This window comes from Dermacentor andersoni, chromosome 7, assembly GCF_023375885.2.
Source record: "Dermacentor andersoni chromosome 7, qqDerAnde1_hic_scaffold, whole genome shotgun sequence".
Classification (NCBI taxonomy): domain Eukaryota; kingdom Metazoa; phylum Arthropoda; class Arachnida; order Ixodida; family Ixodidae; genus Dermacentor; species Dermacentor andersoni.
In genome coordinates, this window is record NC_092820.1 from 178364785 (window position 1) to 178385148 (window position 20364).

General features: G+C 46.9%; 1 protein-coding gene across 12 annotated transcripts in view; it reads left to right on the forward strand.

Moving 5' to 3' along the window:
* The window catches only part of LOC126533186 (protein phosphatase 1 regulatory subunit 21-like), a 250792-nt gene extending 238214 nt beyond the window's left edge, over window positions 1-12578 (forward strand). For all 12 annotated transcript variants that reach the window (XM_055071642.2, XM_055071640.2, XM_055071641.2 and 9 more), the window contains one exon: window positions 11873-12578. In XM_055071642.2, the coding sequence (XP_054927617.2) occupies window positions 11873-11899 (27 nt within the window). In that variant the 3' untranslated portion in view covers window positions 11900-12578. The remainder of the gene's footprint in view (window positions 1-11872) is intronic.
* Window positions 12579-20364: the final 7786 nt, after the last annotated feature.

The following is a 20364-nucleotide window of genomic DNA, read 5'->3' on the forward strand; positions in this document are numbered from 1 at the left end:
ATGATCAGTGGCAACGATGTCGTCATCTTCATAAGACATGACTCCCATTAAGAATGAAGAATTTAAACAGCACCAATCTGTCAGCAGACGAAGGAAGAGACATGCAACATCTCACACTTACACGCAGAGTAAAGAAAATTCACCTACGATGATGATATTTCGTAATGCAAAATTCGAGCATAGCTCTATACATGTTTTCATTTCGCTATATATTGACTGGCACGGACAATATGTGGCATGTTACAAACGGAGCAAAGTGTGGTGCGACTCGCTAATCGGGAGATCGTGAGAAGCAGTGCATGGGAGACACATGGGCACAATTCACAGCAGCAGCCACAGACAGGGCTCCGTTCATGCAGCGCTTTGTTTCTATCTATGGCATACCTGGCGAGATCGAAAATCGGGAGACTTTATTTGCGTCAACGGGGGAAGGTGCATTCACTGTTTCAACTTCCTATGGGACCGGGGGAAGGGGGGGGGGGGGGGGGGTTCGTTCAAACTTTCAGGCAGTGTTCGATGAGAATCTTTGCAGGACCTTGCAGTAGCAGACTTTGCTCACTTCAAAAATTTGTCGGAGTAGCTTTGCTGAAAACATGGTCCAGACTGATGGCCCTTCACTAGCAGCAGGTGTTGGAGGGTAGGTTGATGAGCGGAACTCAGTCCTAGTTTTTCGTGCCGTGCTAAAAATCCTCTCTGACTCTGTGTTGCTATGCAGTATCATGAGTAAATCCAGCATCACCTTAGCGACTCAGTGAAACATGTTTTCCATCAGTGTTTTTCATTTTTTCCAACCATAGACCTCTGCATGTCCCATCTTTCTTCATTCAGAATATCCTCTGGAAGACTGTACGCCTGTAGTGTGGCAAACTCAGCTTCGAGAGCATCTAAAGCGTCTTCAGCAGATTCATTGGAATCTCGGGGCAGCAGCTGAGGGAAACTCTGAATAAAGAAACGAAGACTCGAGAGCGATGCCTGTGAAATAAATTTCAGGTTGGCCACCTCCGCATTCTTCAGAGTTGCGTTTCAAAGTTGCGTCCACATCCATCCATTGCGCTTCGCCTCGTCGTATTTTGGAAATATTTTCCATAGAAGAGGCCCAACCTAGTCGCCGACACTAAGGGGTAGGTTGTGCCTGATGAGGAATCCCGTAGACAGGCACTCCATACGTATGACTGTCATCACACTTGTTCTGGAGAAAGCTCACTATGTTGCCTTTCTGCTCAGTGGTGCGAACATAGCCTTGATGCTTCGCTGTGGAAATGTGCAGTTTCAAGTCGCCTTTGACACAGTGAGACACGCTGATGTCGCATCCACACATTGTACAAAATGCAAAATGTTCTTTCTTGATGTCAAAAAGCACGGAAATTCAGAAGTATAAGATCGCAAAAACTTCTGCAAATACCTTTTCTTGCGCTTTGATAGCGCCATGGCATCAAGCACACGAAGATTCTAACTTTACACGGTGCACCGCATGAAGACGGCCTAGCCAACACTAATCATACACACGAGGAGCAGGAACAAGATGCACCATGCAGGAAGGCATGCCTGAGATGCATTAGCTACACTGGCTCTGGCTTTGGTCGGCTTACTAGGCACCGTAGTCGGCTGCCCAGGCGATGATACCGATGGTGCTAGTGCGGCCATTGTTGGTGATGCTGACGATTACGATGTGGCTGTAGATTCTGCGGTGCCGGTTTCGCAAAAACCATTATTGTGTGAACAGAGACCACTTTTCGGGGGATATAAGACAGCAATTGTACAATCGGAAAGATCAGTAAAAAATCGGAAGTCTCCCGGGCGAATTGGGAGGGTTGGCAGGTGTGCTATGGTATCGATGGCGTCGTCGGCGAACAGATGACACACTACTCTCGTAGCCATTGTCGCCAGAGAGCCCGTCTTGTGCTACAACAAAGCGAGTCGGAGAAGGCAGAGAAGAGGATTCCTAGCAGCTTGTCAACAGGTCTTGATGGCATTCCAATTATGTTAATAAAGACATTGGGCCCAGAATGATAACAAAACAATAACAGACACTAAAGCCCCCAATGGGTGGAGACTAAGCAGGATGAGCATGAGATATAAGGAAAAGGACAAAGCCGACATAAGCAACTGCTGTCCCATAACAGTGACGTCAGTGTTTTTCAGCGTGGTGACGCAGATTATAAAAGACAGACTGCAGGAATGGGTGGAGTGTGAGGAGGTGCTGGGGGAACTACAAGATGGGTTCCAGAAACAAAGGAGGTTAGAAGACAATCTATTATCATTGACTCAGTGTATTGAAATAGCAGAAAAGGAACACGGGTTCCTACGGCTGGCATTTCTGGATATCAAGGGAGCCTATGGCAGTGTAATCCAGGATTCATAGTAAGGTTTGTTACAGTGCAACACGAGACACGTGCAAAAGAAGGTATAAAATGACGATAATACCTTTTTTTGTCCGTGTCTTGTGTTGGGCTGTAACGAACCTTACTATGAATCCCAGCCAACAGGCCCAACTTGCCGTACTGATGCAGTGTAATTTAAGAGGATTTTTGGGACATACTAGGCACACTAGATGTGGAAGATGGAGAAGGAGGAATAAACTTTATTAGTAGAAATGAGCCGACGGTAAAATCGTCTGAGGTGGGCGGCGTCCCTAGTCCAGGATGCCGTGGGCCTGAGCCAATAGCTTGGCCCTGCTCACCAGGCGATGCTGGTCTTCAGGGCTCGAGCTTGTCAGCCGGGCCTCCCACTGCTCGACGGTTGGTCCGGTGATGGGCGGTGTCGATGGGTTTTGTTGACATTCCCATACCATGTGGTAGAGGGTATTGGGCGTAGAGCAAAAGGCGCATTTGTGAGTATAGCTCGTAGGATACATGGCGTGTAGCAGGGTGCTGTGCGGGAATGTGCCGGTCTGTAGTTTTCAGAAGATCACCACCTCTTCTCTTGTCAGCTTGGGATGCGAGGGTGGATAGATCCTCCTACCCAGTCTGTAGTGGCTCACGATATCGGCGTATCTTTTCGGGACGCTATCTTGTTGGTCTACCGGTGCTCGTGAACCTGGTGGAATAGCCTGGAGAATGTGATCTCGGGCAGCGGCATTAGCCACTACATTACCCGCCGGGGACTCGTGTCCCGGGGCCCAGACAATGTACAGTTCTGGAAAATTGTCTCGTTTTTCGAGGATGCTCAGGGCTTGTTTGGAAATGCGGCCCTTTTGGTAATTGCTACATGCTGTTTGTGAGTCCGTGATGATTGTGATTTGATCTTCCTCTCGCTGGCCCGTAGTGGCTGTCAGGGCTATCGCCGTTTCTTCCACGCAGTCGATGCCTGGAATGCTTAGCGAGGCCGCTGCTACCTCTTGTCCTTGGCCGTTGATCACGCTGATGGCGTGGGCGGCTCTGTTCTTGTACTTTGCCGCGTCGGTGTATCGGACTTCTCCTTGTTTTGGTCCTTCGTAGGTCTTACATAGAGCTTTCACTCTCGCTCGCCTCCTTTCTCTGTAGTATTCAGGGTGCATGTTTCTCGGGATGCTGGCCACCGTGATCTTCTCCCTCAGGGGTAGAGGAACTCGCTGTTTTGTGGACTCATATGCGACTGGGTAGCCCAGTCTTATTAGCGTGTCCCTACCCGTGCGTGTGGGCTTGAGTCACTCTATCTGGCTCGTCTTGTGGGCCTCTACTAGTTCCTCCCAAGTTCCTCCCAAGCTTCTCCGTCGACGTCGTCGGTGGAAGCCCCAGTGCCAGCTTGTAGGTCTTTTGTATTAGGGTGTTCAATTTGTCTCTCTCGCTGTTCTTGAGACCCAGGTACGGGGTCCCGTAAGTGACTCTGCTGATTATCAGGGCTTGTATTAATCTGATTGTGTCCTGCTCTTTCGGGCCGTGCTTTTTGTTTGTCACTCTTCGCACCAAGTGCGCGACTTGGGTAACTGTTGCTTGCAGTTTTTTAATGGCGGCGAGACCGGCACCGTCCTTCTGGAAAGTGAGGCCCAGAATACAGAGTGTGTCCACCTTGGGTATGTTGGCTCCATGTAGTGTCAACATTGGGTCAGGTGTCTCCTGCGGAGGCCACCCTCTTGTCCTCTTTTTGAGGATCAGGAGCTCCGACTTTTCCAGCGTGCATGAAAGACCGCAGCGGTGTAGAAAATACTCGGTCCTGTCGATGGCTTCCTGCAGGGCGTCTTGTTGTTCGTCCACCGATGCTGTGCACGTCCACATGGTCAGGTCATCTGCATACATTGCCTGACGGATACCCCTGATGTTCTCCAAGAGGTTCAGCAATCCCCTCATCGCTATATTGAACAGCAACGGGGAGATCACCGACCCCTGGGGGTTTCCTTTCTGCGGTATTTGGAACTTCTCGGTCCTGAGGTTCCCCAGGCCTATGGTCGCCATTCTACCCGTCAGGAAGTCCCGGACGTAGTTGTATGTCCGCAGTTGGTATGTTGTAGGCTGTTTAGTACTGCTTCGTCTGAGATGTTGTCGAAGGCTCCCTTCACGTCGAGTGCCAGGATGGCACTCTTGTGGCATGTGCTGAGGCCATCGATGAATTTTTCTTTAAGCTGAAGTAGAATGTCCTGGGTGGAGAAGTTAGTCCGGAAACCGAACATAATGTTCGGCAGGTGCCCACCTTCTTCCAGGTAGGGCGAGAGACAATTGTGGACCATGTGCTCGAATAGTTTTCCCGCGCATGACGTGAGAGAGATGAGATGCAGGTTCTGTAGGTTGATGGGCTTGCCGGGTTTCGGGATCATCGTTATGTCCGCGTGCTTCCAGGAAGCCAGTTTACTGCCGGTCTCCCAGCTTTCATATATATACTTTAGTAAACTCTCCGTCGCCCCGTCGTCCAGGTTACGGAGGGTCTTGTTGTTAATTTTATCCCTGCCGAGCATCGTGTTTCTTGTGAGATTTCTTAAGGCTGCCACAATCTCCGACTTGGTGAAAGGTTGGTCTAAATCCGGATTGGGTTCCCCCTCGTACTCCGGGTGAATGACTGGCTGCGTCTTCCGTTGTTGCTCGTCTCCGATGTATTTCCCGGTGATGGCTTCGAGCACTTCTTCGGTTCCCTGGAAGTTGTGTATAAGTCTTTGTATGTGTTGCCCTGTGACAGTTTTTGATTCCGTCTTCGCCAGAAGGGTCTTTAGAATGGCCCAGGTCTTTCGTTTGCTGAGGGTTCCCTGTAACTGGTCGCACACTTGATTCCAGTTCTGACGTCCGAGTTTTTCAGCATACTCCTCCGCCTGCCGCGAGACTGCGGCAATGCGGATCTTGAGTTTGCGGTTTCTCTTCTGCTTCTTCCATCTCTTCAAAAGTCCTCGCCTGGCCTCCCAGAGGTGAAGTAGGTGTGGGTCGACTTCGGGATTGTCCGCAGTGAGTTGGATGGTCTTTGTGTACTTGGTAACCAAGTCCATCACGTTCTTGGTCTACTCCTCGATGTCCTCTGGGCTTTTGGGGTGCTCATCTTTCCGGAAAGCAGGCCAGTCCGTAATTTTGGCCTGACCTAATCTCACAGGGGTTTTGTGGTGCATGATTTCGGTCTGGATGATATGATGGTCGCTGCCCAGAGTCCCGTCCAGTCTCGACCACTCGACTTGCCTTAAGCCAGTGGAGAAAGTCGGGTCTGGGCTGGTGTCTCTGGAGACACTGTTGCCGATTCTAGTTGGTATTAGAGGACCGGTCCACAACGTCAGCTGGTGGTGTTGTGCCGCGTTGTGCACGTCCATACCCTTCTTGTTGGTTGATCGGTAGCCCCAAGCCACATGTGGAGCGTTAAAGTCGCCCACCACGAGAAGCTTTTGACCATTGGTGACTTTCTTCACTTCGCTCAGAAACTTGTCCGAGTCCTTTAGTGTGTTGCGCGGAGGACTGTATACATTCAGGATGTAGAGGCTCTGCAGGGTTTTCTTGGGAGGAACCAGCTCAATCACAGTGTGTTCGAATCTGTGGTTGATTTGGTGCTGCTGCATCGTGTAATGCTTCTTGATGAGGACGGCGGTCCGGGTCCTTCCTTGGGCAATGTGCATTTTGTAGCCGCGCATCGTAATATTATTTGTTTCTGTTTCCTGTAATGCAATGACGGCAGGTTGGTGTAGGGTGCATAGGTGAAGTAAATTTTGCCGTTTCCGATTTATTCCTCAGCAATTCCACTGCCAAATTTTGAGGGTTTCGGTTGCTTCTTTCTTCTTTGCTATCTTATTCGCCATCTTGCCTTCCCAGAGTCTCGTTCGTCTGGGCTTCTCTGGTGGGGTATTTTGGCTTTTTCCTTGCCTGCTCTTTGTCCTTTTCTAGGATGGAGATGCATTGGATGAGCTCGTTGCCCATCTGGGTGATCTCCTGGCGGAGCGTTTGTACGGTTACTTGGACGATGGCTGCCACAGATTTGCTTATGGTGTCAACGGCCTGAGCTAGTTCGGCTGGGAACTCATTTCTCAGTTCGGCCTTGTCTTCGGTTCGGGCCTTGTTCATCTTGTACTCTATTCCCGATTCTAGGTCCTCTATCGGGGGAGTATGTTCCCTCGGCGGCGTTGGTGTTGTGGTCGGTTTCTGCTGTTTTTGCAATTGGTCAATGAGATGTTGGAGCTTCCTCTCCAGGGCTTGTTCCCTGGCCTGAGCTCCTCTGTCCCGTTCCACCTGACGTCCTTCTTGCTCTTCTATACACTTCATGAGCACTTCATTCCGCTTCATCAGGTCGGCGTTTTGCCTTCTAAGGGAGGAGATGGCTTCCTCGTATCTCATATTTCGCTCGTGTCGGCAGTAAGGGAAATGGGTCTGCTGTCGACTTGGAACTGGCTATCACCTCCGCCCAGCTGATCTTCTGCTGTTCTTACTGTGGCTTACTTGTTCCATATTCCAAAGAGCTTGAACTTGTCTCCCTTGTTATAGATGGTTGTCGGCCTCTTGATTTACTTCTCTCCCTCACATACAGGGGTGGGGGTCTTGGCTTGAGCCTTTTCTCGCACTCCTTGCTTGCTGTCTCGTGAGGTAGTCCGCATAGTTTGCACTGCAACTGGCAATCATGGTCTGCTTGTGGGTTCTACACCCCGCACCGGTTGCAGATATGTTTGCCTCGGTTGGGGCATACGTCCTGCTGGTGGCCAATTTCTCCGCAGGCCTTGCAATACTGTACCGATCTGCGTTATGGGCGGTGTTACGTTTCGCCTACAACGCGCGGTATAGCCGGCGCGGATGCAACGGACGCCGGGGCTTCGTTCAAAGCGGCGGACATTTTGGCCCGTTCGGAGCTGCCGCAAAGCCTCCCCGCCAAGCGCGTCCAGGCGTGTTTCAGTGCCACGTGTCTTCGTGTGTGCGTGTGTGTGTGTGTGCCCACGCTTGTCAAAGCGCGGCAGCCGGGGAGAGGAGCTCCCCAAGTGTGAAGCGAGGAGGTCTGATCGGCGCCTGCTCGGCGGTTGAGTCACTACACTCGTCTCAACATGTCTCTCAGCTCGTCCGTGCTCCGCCGTCACGTGGTCTCATCCCGTGACCTTCCTTCTTGCCCGCGATGCCGAGAGTATAAGAGCAGCTGCCCCCGGACGCCAGGACAGAGGCTCCGATATCTTCCGTTGAGTTACGTGCTCTCCCGTCTCTCCACTTCGGTCGACCTGACCGCCCGCTCTTTTGCGATGTTAGAATAAACAAGTTGTTCTGTTACCAGTCGACTCATGCTTTGCCGGGACCTTCGGATGCTTCCAGTTGTACCCAGGCCGCCAGGCCAACGCTACCCTTGGGGCTTGCGACCCATTTGCAACAACGGGCGTCAGCACTGAGTTTCCAACAGCGGCAACGTGTGTACGAGCCGGCCACCTTCACATAGAAAGGGATGTGCGGACTTTCGAAGGTGATAACTGCTGAGGTGGATTTGCCGAGCATCCTCGCATGCAGGATGCCACAGTTGTTGGCTGCCAGTAGTTCTGCAAGTCGTTTCTCCGTCGTACACGCAGTGATACCGTGCACGACTCCACGTACTGTTCCTGGGAGCGGTTTGACATAGAGTTTCTCACTATAACACCTAGAGGGTAATCTGGCGCCACCGTCTATGGGAGTTTCTTAAGGGGGCACCGTGCCGTCATGGGAATGACGGTATATGTGTCTGCGAGGCTCGTGTTGGCTGGTGTTGTAAGAGGCTTCATCTAAAACGTGGATATGGCTACGCAAATAACGCGTTCTCAAAGAAAAATCTTCATAAAATGTTTCCATTCACGCATATTACATTTTTACTCACCCACGATGCATGACCAAGCGAAGAAAAGCAAGAACAGACGACCGACTGTTTCAAAGCGAGCACGAACCTTGTCGTCTGTCCTCCAACTTTAGCGGCCCGCTGATACTTTTTACGTAACATGTAGTCGTACACAATAACAAGTTCTCATAGTTAAACAAAACATGTTTTCGCATAATAATAAAGCTAAAACAGCTTTTCACGTGCTGTTCTAGTAGAAAATGAATCATTGTGACAGACGGAACGGTACTTGCCAAGCGCGTCTTCAAGGTGTCCTGTCTCTACGAGAACGATGCCAATCCGAATCCACAATATACCGGCATTCCCATGCATACCACAGCGCAGCAACGCCAGATTTCCCTCTAGGTAATGTAGTGAGAAACTCTATGCGGTTTGATGTACGGCGTCATCTCGTATGTGGCTGCCCCAAGTTCGATGCCATTGATGGAACTGAGCTTCAGTGCGTAGTCCTCGTCTGCGGTGCTGGCAATTATCAGGTTCTGCTTCCGCTGCGTTTGGATGGAGTAACAAATTTTTTAATAGATATCTATAGAAGTAACAAGGTGCTTATAAAATGGGAAAGAAGGTTATGTGAGCCTATAGATATACAATGGGGGCTTAGGGAAGGGTGCTTTTTCGTTGCTTGCCGCGGCGGCAAGCGAGCCACAGAACACCTATAATAGCAAGCAGTGATCGGGGCCCTATGACAGCAGCCCCTTCAGCCAGGTGCGCACAGGAAACTGGTGTTGTGTAAACCTGCCCCACTGCTTGATTCATACTCGCGTCTGGTATCAGCCAGACCACTTGTTTCGCACTGTCATCTGCTCGCGTCAGCTCTCGCTCATGCTTGTTTTGATTGTCACGGTTTGCGATTGTTTCTTTTGCAATGCTGAGTCTAAACTGAGATGTGATGGAAAGATGGAACATGGCTATAACTCGCTAGAATAGCAGCTTGGGCTTGTTGGTTTTCCATCCTGCTAGTAACAGCGCAAAATGTAGACAAGGGACAAGGGCAGCGCTTGTGGTGTCTTCTTGTCTCGTCCCTTGTCTACATTTTGCGCTGTTACTAGCAGGATGGCTATAACGGCACGTTTTTGAGGATGGGACACAGAAAGAATGCACAGAAGACAATCGCCGACTGTCCTCCGTGCGTTCTTTCTGTGTCCCATCCTCAAAAACGCACTGTTATAACCATGTTTCATCTAGCCAACAACCAACTAGCCCATCTAAGTCTCTGTAAGTCTAAGTCTCTCTCTGTCACCTTTGTTTTTCCCGTTGTACCTGCAATGATTAGAGACCAAGTTAGACAGGAGCGGACTTGGCTTCGACCTTTCTTTCTTCAAGCAAGGAGAATGGAGTGGACAGTCATTACTAGGACTGATGTATGTAGATGACATTGTACTTATGGCTGACAACAAGGAGGATTTGCAGGGATTGATGGACAGCTGCGGTAAAAAGGGAGATAGATTAAGTTTGAGGCTTCGTAACGAAAAGTTTGCAGTCATTATTTTCAGTGATAATCAGGGTGGCGAGCATAGGATACAGCAGGTTATGCTGGAGGTAATGGATAACTACAAATATCTTGGCATGTGGATAAACAATGGGGCTGAGTACATAACGGAGCATGAAAAACTATGTAATGATAAAAGTAGCAGGAATACAGCTGGGATGAAAAATAGGGCACTGTGGAATTACAGTACGTACGAAGTGGGGAGAGGGATTTGGAAAGTGGTGATGGTTCCCAGTCTGGCTTTTGGCAATGCAGTCCTGTGCATGAAATCAGTGGTTCGAGCAAGGTTGCAAATTAAGCAACATGGGGTGGGTAGGCTTGCTTTGGGAGCATGCAGAAATACACCAAATCAATGGGTACAGGGTGATATGGGATGGACATCATTCAAGGGCAGGGAAGCTAGCAGCAAGATAGAATTTGAGGAGTGATTGAGAGAAATGGCAGGAAAGCCATGGGCGATGTGTTTCTGGTGCAGTATAAAGGATTTGTTAACTTTGTAGATCAATCTTTTTGATAACTTAATTATTTTTGGCAATTTCTGTAGAGCAATTTTTTTTTTTTTCATTTTGCTAGCAAATGAAGCAGGAAACATTGAAAGCGATGGACATGGTTTGCCGTTGCAAGCGTTACGCCTCGATGGTGGACAAGATGAGACTGAAGGAAAATTGTCAGCATTTTTCAGCATCCAAAGAAAGGATTGCGTAAATTGACACTCACTGTACGTTCTGCTCGAACCAGTGTATGCACCAACCACGGTGTGCTATGCACACAATGCTCATGCCTGCAGCGGTAGCCAGGAATATCCTGGCTACCACTTCATGTCTCTGGAGGCCTTCTAATCCTCCATGCATGCATCATCAATACTGCAGCATGACAGTGCCAACGCCAATGGTGATGCTGCAAATATGCAGCATGTAATTTGCAGCATCAGCAGCAAATTGCAGCATATGCATATGCATATGCAGCATGTCCATGTAATTCCTATCGAACTAAAGCTATAATAACCTAAATCAAAATTGTGCTTTCAACATCCCGTAGAGTTCAGCTTTTTCTCTAGAATGCAACAAATTTCATTCAGATCAGTTAAGTACTCGGATAATTTGAGAATTTCTGCGTTTTACATGTACCTTAGTATAATGAACTTCAGTATAATGAAAATGTCAATATAACAAAGTACTTAATTTAAAAAAAATTCTTGTTCATAGAACACCATGTATTTTGACCCCAAATATAACGAAGTGTGTTTACACACAGTTATAAGGCCAAGTAAGGCCGAGGCAATAAATGGAAACTGCCATGAGCGCAGGTGGTCGAAGAGTTAGATTACATGCGGTCACTTGCGAACACCATTACCAAATGCAAGACCCTCTTGCCATTATGTTCTGTATAAAGTCCAAGTGTGATAAGATACTAATGTGTGCTGTGGGCATGAGGGAAAGTGTGCGAGAGTGTGCCAACAAAGATGGTGGCTCAACGCGCACGCAGTGGGAGGTGGGTGAGGGGAGTGTGGCAACACGATCAAGCACCCTCAGCTGTGTGCTGTCTTTGCACACACCTAGTCCTGGAGGTCTAATAATCTCAGGTTTCGGAGCTCAGTTGAATAGATGAGTAGAAGTATTCGCTCTCTTGTGTTTCTGCTCTTCAATATCACACAAGTGTTACTACAGCTAGTGAGATCTGTTCATGTTTACTTGTGTGCACATGATACGATGCTTGAGAATTTAAATAATAAGCGAATGTTTGCAGCACTTTTTATGGCCGACAAAACTACGCACCTTACTTCGTGCAGTGTTGTCATACTTTGCTATTGCTGTTGTTGCTTCGCTTTTTTGAATGAAACTGCAACCCTTTTTGTCACTGAAGTTTGTTTCCGATTGCCTGGTAATTCGTAAAATGTTACAGCTCCTTGCAAGTAAGAAAAATCTGTCGGCGACTGTGTTTATTGGCATAAAAGGCCGTATTTCAATATTTAAAAAAATTTTGATGTAACGAAGGAAAGTTTTGATTTTACCGACTTCATTATATTGAGATTTAGCTGTATCTGAGTAGAGTTATGGGAGTTGACACTGAACTAAAGCCTCTTCCTATCATGCTCATTTCACTTGTCAAAGTTATTTGTGAGCCATGACCATGTCGTCTTGTTCCCTCTGTTTTTCTTTTGTTTTCTTCAAGTTCGGGAAGAAGCTCAAGCCAAAGTGAAGAGCGTGTACATTCCCTGGATGCAAGGAAAGCACACCTCGCATGCTCCAAAGAGGACATCATCGAATTCCTCAAAGCATAGTTGGAGTGACACTCCATGTGGCGTCATGAAAAGAAACTTGCCAGGGCATTTCCAACAAAACAAATGATGGCACACCTGAGAAGGGACTTTGTCGTAGAGTCTTCTTGCTCCAAATGGTTGCCTGGCAAATTGCATGTACCGTACGCTTCCAGCCTGCACATCATACTAGCCTGCATAGCAGCCTGCATAGCCCCCACTTCACATGCACTATCTGTACCACTATATGGCCATTCCAGCATCACTGTTCTAGCAGCACAAAAAAGCTTGGTGCAATAAATGCTCCCAGTGTCTTCTTTGATCATAGTGCCTGGGTTTTCTTTACTGGGTGAAGAAACAGCCAACACAAGCACTGGTTTAAAGTCACTTTTGTTCAGAAATAACATGCATTTAATGCTGGGTGATACAAAATTAACAGAAGTAAAATGTCCAATAAGCGGAGAGAGTAGCACGATGTGGTATCTCAGGAAAACATGGGGCTTTTCTGCCAAAATAGTTACATTTTCCACCAATAGATGGCAAATGTCTGTTTGTACAGTGGCACCACCTATCTGTGACAAATGGGAGTAATCTGGCAATAAAATTTTTTGTTAAATCGTCTTTTGTGATGACCACTGTAGAAATTTTTTTTTTGTTGACTTGGTACTGCAGTTCATGCGTTTTATCGGAAATTTGGAAAAAGTTCGTATGTTGCAGCATGCCGAGATTAGGCGTGTAGGGGCACCTATGCAGCCTGCCACCCAAGACGTGTTTAGGAACAGCATGAAATCAATCTGAATTTGTGCCTACCTCCACACGCTTGTGGTTGACATTGAGAAGTCCAAATTTTCATAACATCCCTGCAGTACATTGAATTTGACAGATGGCACTTGCATATCATGAAAAGAAGTCTTTGAAAACATTATTCTCGTTTTTCTGATTTTCCATTTGAGTTGCACACAATGTAAATTTGGTACTTCAAAAAATAAATTTGGACCGTAATGAATGCACACATCTTGGAGAACTGCATAGAGAGTACATATTGCCTCGTTGCAATAAAGACAATGTTGTTAGTCGGCACATGTGTTGTAATTGTTTCCTTGTCCTCGTCCTACGCACTGTTTCCCCTTCCAAATGGAACACTAACTAGATCAATGTCGATCCCTTATGCATAGCGATCTCTATACTTTTTTTTAGTCAATTTCTTTTTATTATTATTATTCTGAATCATCCTGTAGGTGCGAAGATGGTAACATGGATTAGAAAAGTGAGTAGCTGATATTGTAGTTGAGATTATCGGAAGTTCAGTTGGGCAAGTAATGTAAAATGCATAAAACTAACAACCTGCAGTTAAACGTAACAGAATTCGTGCCAAGAGAAGCACACACAGTCGTGGGCAATTGGATGATTGTGATGAAACTAGGAAATTTTCAGGCATAAGGTGTAGAGGCATCCTGCAGTGGACATAGAATAGGTTATAATGATGACATGAGAACAGAACTTATGCTGTCTTCACGAACAGTCACTTATAACAGCACAAGGGTAGGTATGCAACAGTTGCAAAGCCTTAATGAGGACTTGTCAGTCATGTACGTTTGTGCTCTGAGAGTTTTCATTCATACAGCTTGTTAGTGTTCTTTTTTTTTTTTCTATGCATGCATAGCTGCACTGAGGGACTTGGGTGCAAGACCTGCCATCGGACACAATTTTTTTTTCACTGCTGAGAATATCTGGTCAACGAGAAAGATGACATGCTAAACCACTGGGAGGTAAGCAAAGCATCGCTTTATAACAGTTGTGAATTACTTGGCAAAGGCATCTTTATCTGGCAGCACTGCCGTGCATATTCAACCACATAGCAAGTGGGTTAGTGTAAGACTCCCGAAACTGCGTAAAGTGGCAACATGCTTTGAAGAATGCCTCTTTGTCGTGCGTCCTTGCCGAGGCCAATGCCGCGTTGCTATTGGCCCACTGGCATCACGTGGGCCCTCGCACCGGCTTTGTTTAGGCCAGTGGTTTAGTTATGGTGTACAGGAATGCGGCAGTGTGTCATGCATACAGAAAAACGATGGGAGAACCGGACACTTCTACGATGACTCCACCAGCAGGGCCCTAAGATCGACCGGCGGGCCTAGCGCGCGAAATTTAAACGCAAAATATGCAAAACTTTCTGCATTTATAAACCGAAACACTCAAAACAATTGAACTTAATAATTCACACAAAATAAACTGTTAAGATACATCAATAACAGCGTCTAAGCTTGCACGTTTCCAACCATGGATCATGCACTGTTCCTGATTGCCTGCTCAGTGTTTCGGTTGCAGAAGACAAACACTCGTCTGCTCGTTCCGTTCGGTAAGCACGCATATATTATTTTTAGTATTTTGAAACACACGACAATAAGCCCGGAAGGAGCACCTGCACTGTGCCTGGTGGGTTGCGTGGAATTCCTTTCATGTTCCATCATCCAGAAAGGCGGTCGCCAGGTTTCAATGAAGAAAAGACACACACACTTGCAAACCCAGCGCTAGCCGTGCACATAAAGAATTTGCGAACGCGGCAGGAAAAACCACAGCAAGCAATCAGCGACAACCATAACTGCCAATCCCGGAGGCCCTGTGTTTCACCATTATTTTTCCTTTTGCCAGCAATGACTCCAAGCTGCAGGGACGGGTGGCGCTGCAGTAGATCGGCATGAAGTGTGAAGGGCAGATCCGGTGATCCGATTGCCGGTGAGAAACCGGCAATCGACCATTGATTACTGTCTGATGAGAGAAGGAATTCATGATAAGTTGAGAGAAATGGTCATGGATGAGGAAGGGTATAGCAGCATAGAGAGTGGCCATAAACGCATCATTTTGAAAATGGGATATGTAGTTGGGAAAGAGAGCAAGGAGTGCAATATGGCCAGTCCAAATTTGAACGCTGAACAAATAAATGTAGTCACTAGAGTCGAGGAAGAACTTGATAAATGGCCAAATAAAGAGTGGGAATATAGTGAGCTTCTAAGTGTAATAACAACAGAAATATGGAAAGAGAAGCAACATGGTTTGTTGGAAAGGAAAAAGAAACCAAAAAGCTGGTGGAACAGGAAGATACGAGAAGCGATCACCGAAAGACAAAGCATCCCGAGAGCACAGGCAGGCAAAGAAGGCGTAGTTGCCGCAGGATGAACTAACCAGTAAATGGGAAATATATCGGGAGAAAAAGCCTATGGTTCAAATACTGGTGCAAGCAAAATTAAAAGGTGAAAGTGAATGTTGGTTGTCAGAAATACGTGAGAAAAAGAAGGCCGCACCTAGAATATTTTGGAACCACATAAAATTATTAGGCAGGAAGTCAACAACAATACAGCAATATATCCTAGACGAAGATGAAAACAGACTGGAAGGTGAAGCTGCAATAAATTACATCCAAAAAATAACAGCCGGATCTTTCCAAGGCAATGACGAAGTTGTAGTATTTGAAGAAAAAAAGAGCATGAAAGAGACCCACGTGGAAAAGGATCTGGTGCTGACAAATTTCAACTGGAAGAAAACCGAACAGAAAATTCCTAAGCGCACAGTTACAGGGCTAGACGAGGTTCCCATTAGGCTGATTAATGAACTAGCACCAAAAAGTAAGGAAGCTCTGATGAAAACAGTGGAAAAAACTTTAAATATAGAAGGATAGCAGACAGTTGGCGACAAAGTAGAATGAATTTAATTTATATAGGTAAGGGGGACAAAGATAGAATTCACTCGTATAGACCATTGACCATTACATCAGTAATATACAGCCTAGCAATGCAGGCAATCAAATTAAAGCTTCAAGCATGGGCAGAGAATAATGGCTTTTCGGGAGAACTTCAAAATGGCTTCAGAATAGGTAGGCGTATAGATGATAACTTATTTGTTCTTACTCAGTGTATTGAAATATCAAAAGTAGAAAGCAGACCATTATATGTGGCCTTTTCAGACATTACAGAAGCATATCACAACGTAGACCGCAACATTTTGTGGGATATTCTAGAAGGGGAAGGGCTTAGGCGACAATTGTTCTACAGCTTTGGAGAGAGCTTTACCTACGAAACAATGTTTGCGTTGAATGGGAAGGGATGAGGAGCGCGGAGAAAGTTCATATCAACAAGGGACTGAGGCAGGGGAGCCCTATATCCCCACTGCCGTTTATGATGTACATGGTAAGGATGGAGAGGGCGCTAGAAGAATGTAATATCGGGTTTAATCTCTCATACAGACAGGCGGGTACAGTAGTAGAGCGGCAGCTCCCAGGTTTATTTTATGCAGGTGATATGGTTGCTAGCTAACAAGCAAAGTGATTTGCAACATCTGGCTAATCTGGTGGACAGGAAGGCAACAATTTAGGTTTTAAATTTAGTGTTAGAAAATCAGGTGTTCAGGTATTCAATGAAAACAGTGAACAGACAGTGGCAATCAGAGCCAGGAAATACCTCGGGTAAGAGAATATAAATACCTTGGTATATAGATAAACGAAGGCAATAGATATATGGAAACACAGGAAAAAGCACTAACAGTAAAGGGGAAGAGAAATGCAGCCATAATGAAGCACAGAGTGCTATGGGGATACAATAGGTACGAGGTGCTCCGGGGTATGTGGAAAGGTGTAATTGTTTTAGGACTTACTTTTGGAAATGCAGTTGTTTGCTTGAAATCAGGGGTGCAATCAGGACTCGATGGGAACCAAAGGTCAGTGGGTCGCCTCGCATTGGGCGCTCACAGGAAGACTACAAATGACGCTGTGCAGGGTGATATGGGCTGGACTAGTTTTGAAGTGAGGGAAGCTCACAGTAAAATTGACTATGAAGAACGACCGAGGAATATGGAAGAAAGTAAATGGTCTGGGAGAGTGTTGAGGTATATGTAAGGAAAAACATTGATGCACTGTGGAGGAAAAGAACTAGCCAGCTTACCAGCAAGTATGCGACCTGTAGGGTGGGCAACGCAGCAACAAAGAATGTCAAGCGGAAAGTCACAGAAGCTGAAATAATCTCATGGGTGGCGGCAGTGGAAAAGAAACCTGCCATGAGTAACTACTTAAGAGGGAAAAACGAACCCATGAAAGAAGGAATTTATGATAACTCAAAGGGAAGATCATTACTTCTCGGAGCGGGATCAGGATGCCTTAGAACACGCACCCATAAAGCGAGATGTAAGAAGGAAGAAGCATGTGCTTGCTGCGGTAAAGCTAGGGAAACTATGGAGCATGTTTTATCAGAATGTGAAGACGTCTACCCAGCGGCTGATATAAGCACCACTGGCCTCCTTGAAGCCCTTGGGTTCAGTAAAAGCAGTGGAAAAGTAAACATGTCTGCAATAGAGATTAGTAAGAGGCGATTGGAGGATTGGTGGAAGAAAAGTAGGGAAATGAGAAAAAAACGGGGACGTACAAAAGCACAGTTCGCACTAGGGGACCAGAAAATTTGGTTGTGGGAGTTCGTGTTTTTTTCTTCTTTTTTTATTGTTTAACCTAGGTAGTACACATAGAGTTTTTCACTATAACACCTAGAGGGATATCTGGCGCCACCGTCTATGGGAGTTTCTTAAGGGGGCACCGTGCCGTCATGGCAATGACGGTATATGTGTCTGCGAGGCTCGTGTTGGCTGGTGTTGTAAGAAGCTTCGTCTAAAACGTGGATATGGCTACACAAATAACGCATTCTCCAAGTAAAATCTTCATGAAATGTTTCCATTCACGCATATTACATCTTCACTCACCTACAATGCATGACCAAGGGAAGAAAAGCAAGAACAGACGACAAACTGTTTCAAAGCGAGCGCGAACCTTGTCATTTGTCCTCCAACTTTAGCGGCCTGTTGATACTTTTTACGTAACATAATCGTACACGCAATAACAAGTTTTCATAGTTAAACAAAGCATGTTTTTGCGTAATAATAAAGCTAAAACAGCTTTTCCCGTGCTGCTTTAGTAGAAAATGAATCACTGTGACAGACGGAACGGTACTTGCCAAGCGCGTCTTCTGAAGGGCAGCGGATTGGGCGAGTTGGTGTTTCATGGTAACCATAGAGTTTCTCACTATAACACCTAGAGGGTAATCTGGCGCCACCGTCTATGGGAGTTTCTTAAAGGGAAGCTGAAACACTTTTCGAAAAAAATGAGTTCTCTTCGGCATTCTACAGTTTTGAGTCCCCTGAACACGAATATCTGGTTCAAAAAGGGCGGAAACAAAAGCAAGCGGCTGTTTTTCCAAGAAAACGCGCACCAGCGCCTCAGGGCTTCGCGCGAACGCCGCTGTTGCCCGTGATTGGTCGGGGCCGCTGTGACGTCTTTCGCGGCAGTCTCCGGTCGGCGCCGCCGTTTCAGAGCGTAGCACGCTGTTCTGTTCTGGCTTCATAGCTGAGTTGTAAGCATTATGGAACGTTCTCGCTGTCTCGGACAGCTTGTATTTTCGCCGTACATGTTCGAACTGACAGCCGATACGGAAAACGATGGCGGCAACGGCGGCAACGACGATGTTGAGTGTGCCAACAGCGAGAGCGATGTGTGCACCTTCTCGCGCGTTGGAAATCTTAGCTGGTACGTATGTTTTTTTTTGTTTTTTTGTTTTTCATGTAGCTGCAGGTTCCAATGCCGGGAGAAAAAATGCGCTAAAGTGTCACTGGGAACTTGCTGCTGGAAGAATGCCGAAGCACTACTTCTCATTAGATTGTAAACACGGGTGCAATTCCGCGATGTCAAGCACCTTGCCGCTGCTTGTCTAAAGTAGTCCCGTGGTTTTTTGAGTGTTGATACACGATCGCGAACATAAGTGCCGCGTTTCAAAGCGCGCACATGCAGTGCTGCGGGGTACAGTCATGGAAGTTGCTTATCATACAAATCCAGAGATGGCCAGAGGTATTATATGTGTAATATTCATACTATGGTTCGACGACTTTGCGATTGTGGCTCGATCAAGAATCGGTATGCGTGCTCCATGCTAGTGTTGACATAAATATATTAGGCAGTTTTAGCACCGCCGTGTGGTAAACACGATAACTGCAACCGTACGTCGAATGTCACTAGGCAAGCCTATACACCATTTCATACTTCAGGTGCAACGCTGTGGAAGCTACGCACGATATGTCCGGTCACCAAAATTTATTACTGCGTGCGTTTCCGTCTATGCTTCGCAGCGTGCCAGCGGCGTTTGCTCGTGCGAGCATGCACGTGAAGCTGCCGCGACGGGCTGCAATTAAAAAATACCGAAAAGAAAACTGATTTAAAAGAACGTGTTAGCAGCCGTATAAGTACACGGATTGTTTCTATGGGTAAATTCTTTTTTTCATTCAGAACTGAGCTTATATATGGAAAATTTTCTCAAAAATCGGGTCAAGCAACACCGAACTTTTTCTAAGTGCGAACGCAGCCACTGCAAGAAGTATCTCAAGCCTCCACAGCGTTGCACCTGATGTATGAAACGGAGTATAGCAACGCTAGCAACAACGCGTTTCCGCATTTGTCGTAAGGCTATCCGGCTACGCTAAAACTGTATTACCAGACGTTAATGGCTGCGAATGTTCGCATTTCTCGAGTGCATCAATGTGGGCCTAATCAGGCTTTCATTAAACTAGGTGCACCTGCATGTGCTGCGTATTGATGGAAGATGAAGAGCACAGCACAGTTGATTTTATCGGCACGAACTTATCTCTCCTCACCGCACGGACCCACTGCGCTGCAAGCTTCTTGTCCTTCGGGAACCTGTGAAACACCACATCGTCTCGCCCGCCTGTGTTCGCGCAGCCGAATGCTGCACAGAACGAGGGCATGTTGGGCGCCCTTGGCTGTAGGCACTCACGCACCACAGAAGGAAAGAACCAGTTTACGAAAATCGCAAAAGAAAACAAACGTGAGCGGCGGCAGATCTCTCATAGCGTCGTTCGGTAAAGCGCAGGACGGAAAGAAGCATGCCAGCACGCCGGTCCGGCAGCTCGGTCCCCGCCAGTGACGTCACTCTCGCCGGTTCTCTCCTCTGGCAACCACCTCACCCGGCGCTCCGGGAAGCGATGGGGGCGTGTTCCCGGGGATGATTTAGAAAGCGATTTCCGCCCCTTATATTAATAAAACGAAGAAAAAAATTACGGAACCGTAAATTATTAGGTCTGTTCTTCCCAATCCCAGCAATTCATAGAAATTGAAAACCGTTTCAGCTTCCCTTTAAGGGGGCACCGTGCCGTCATGGGAATGACGGTATATGTGTCTGCGAGGCTCGTGTTGGCTGGTGTTGTAAGAGGCTTCGTCTAAGACGTGGATATGGCTACGCAAATAACGCGTTCTCAAAGTAAAATCTTCATAAAATGTTTCCATTCACGCATATTACATCTTTACTCATCCACGATGCATGACCAAGCGAAGAAAAGCAAGAACAGACGACCAACTGTTTCAAAGCGA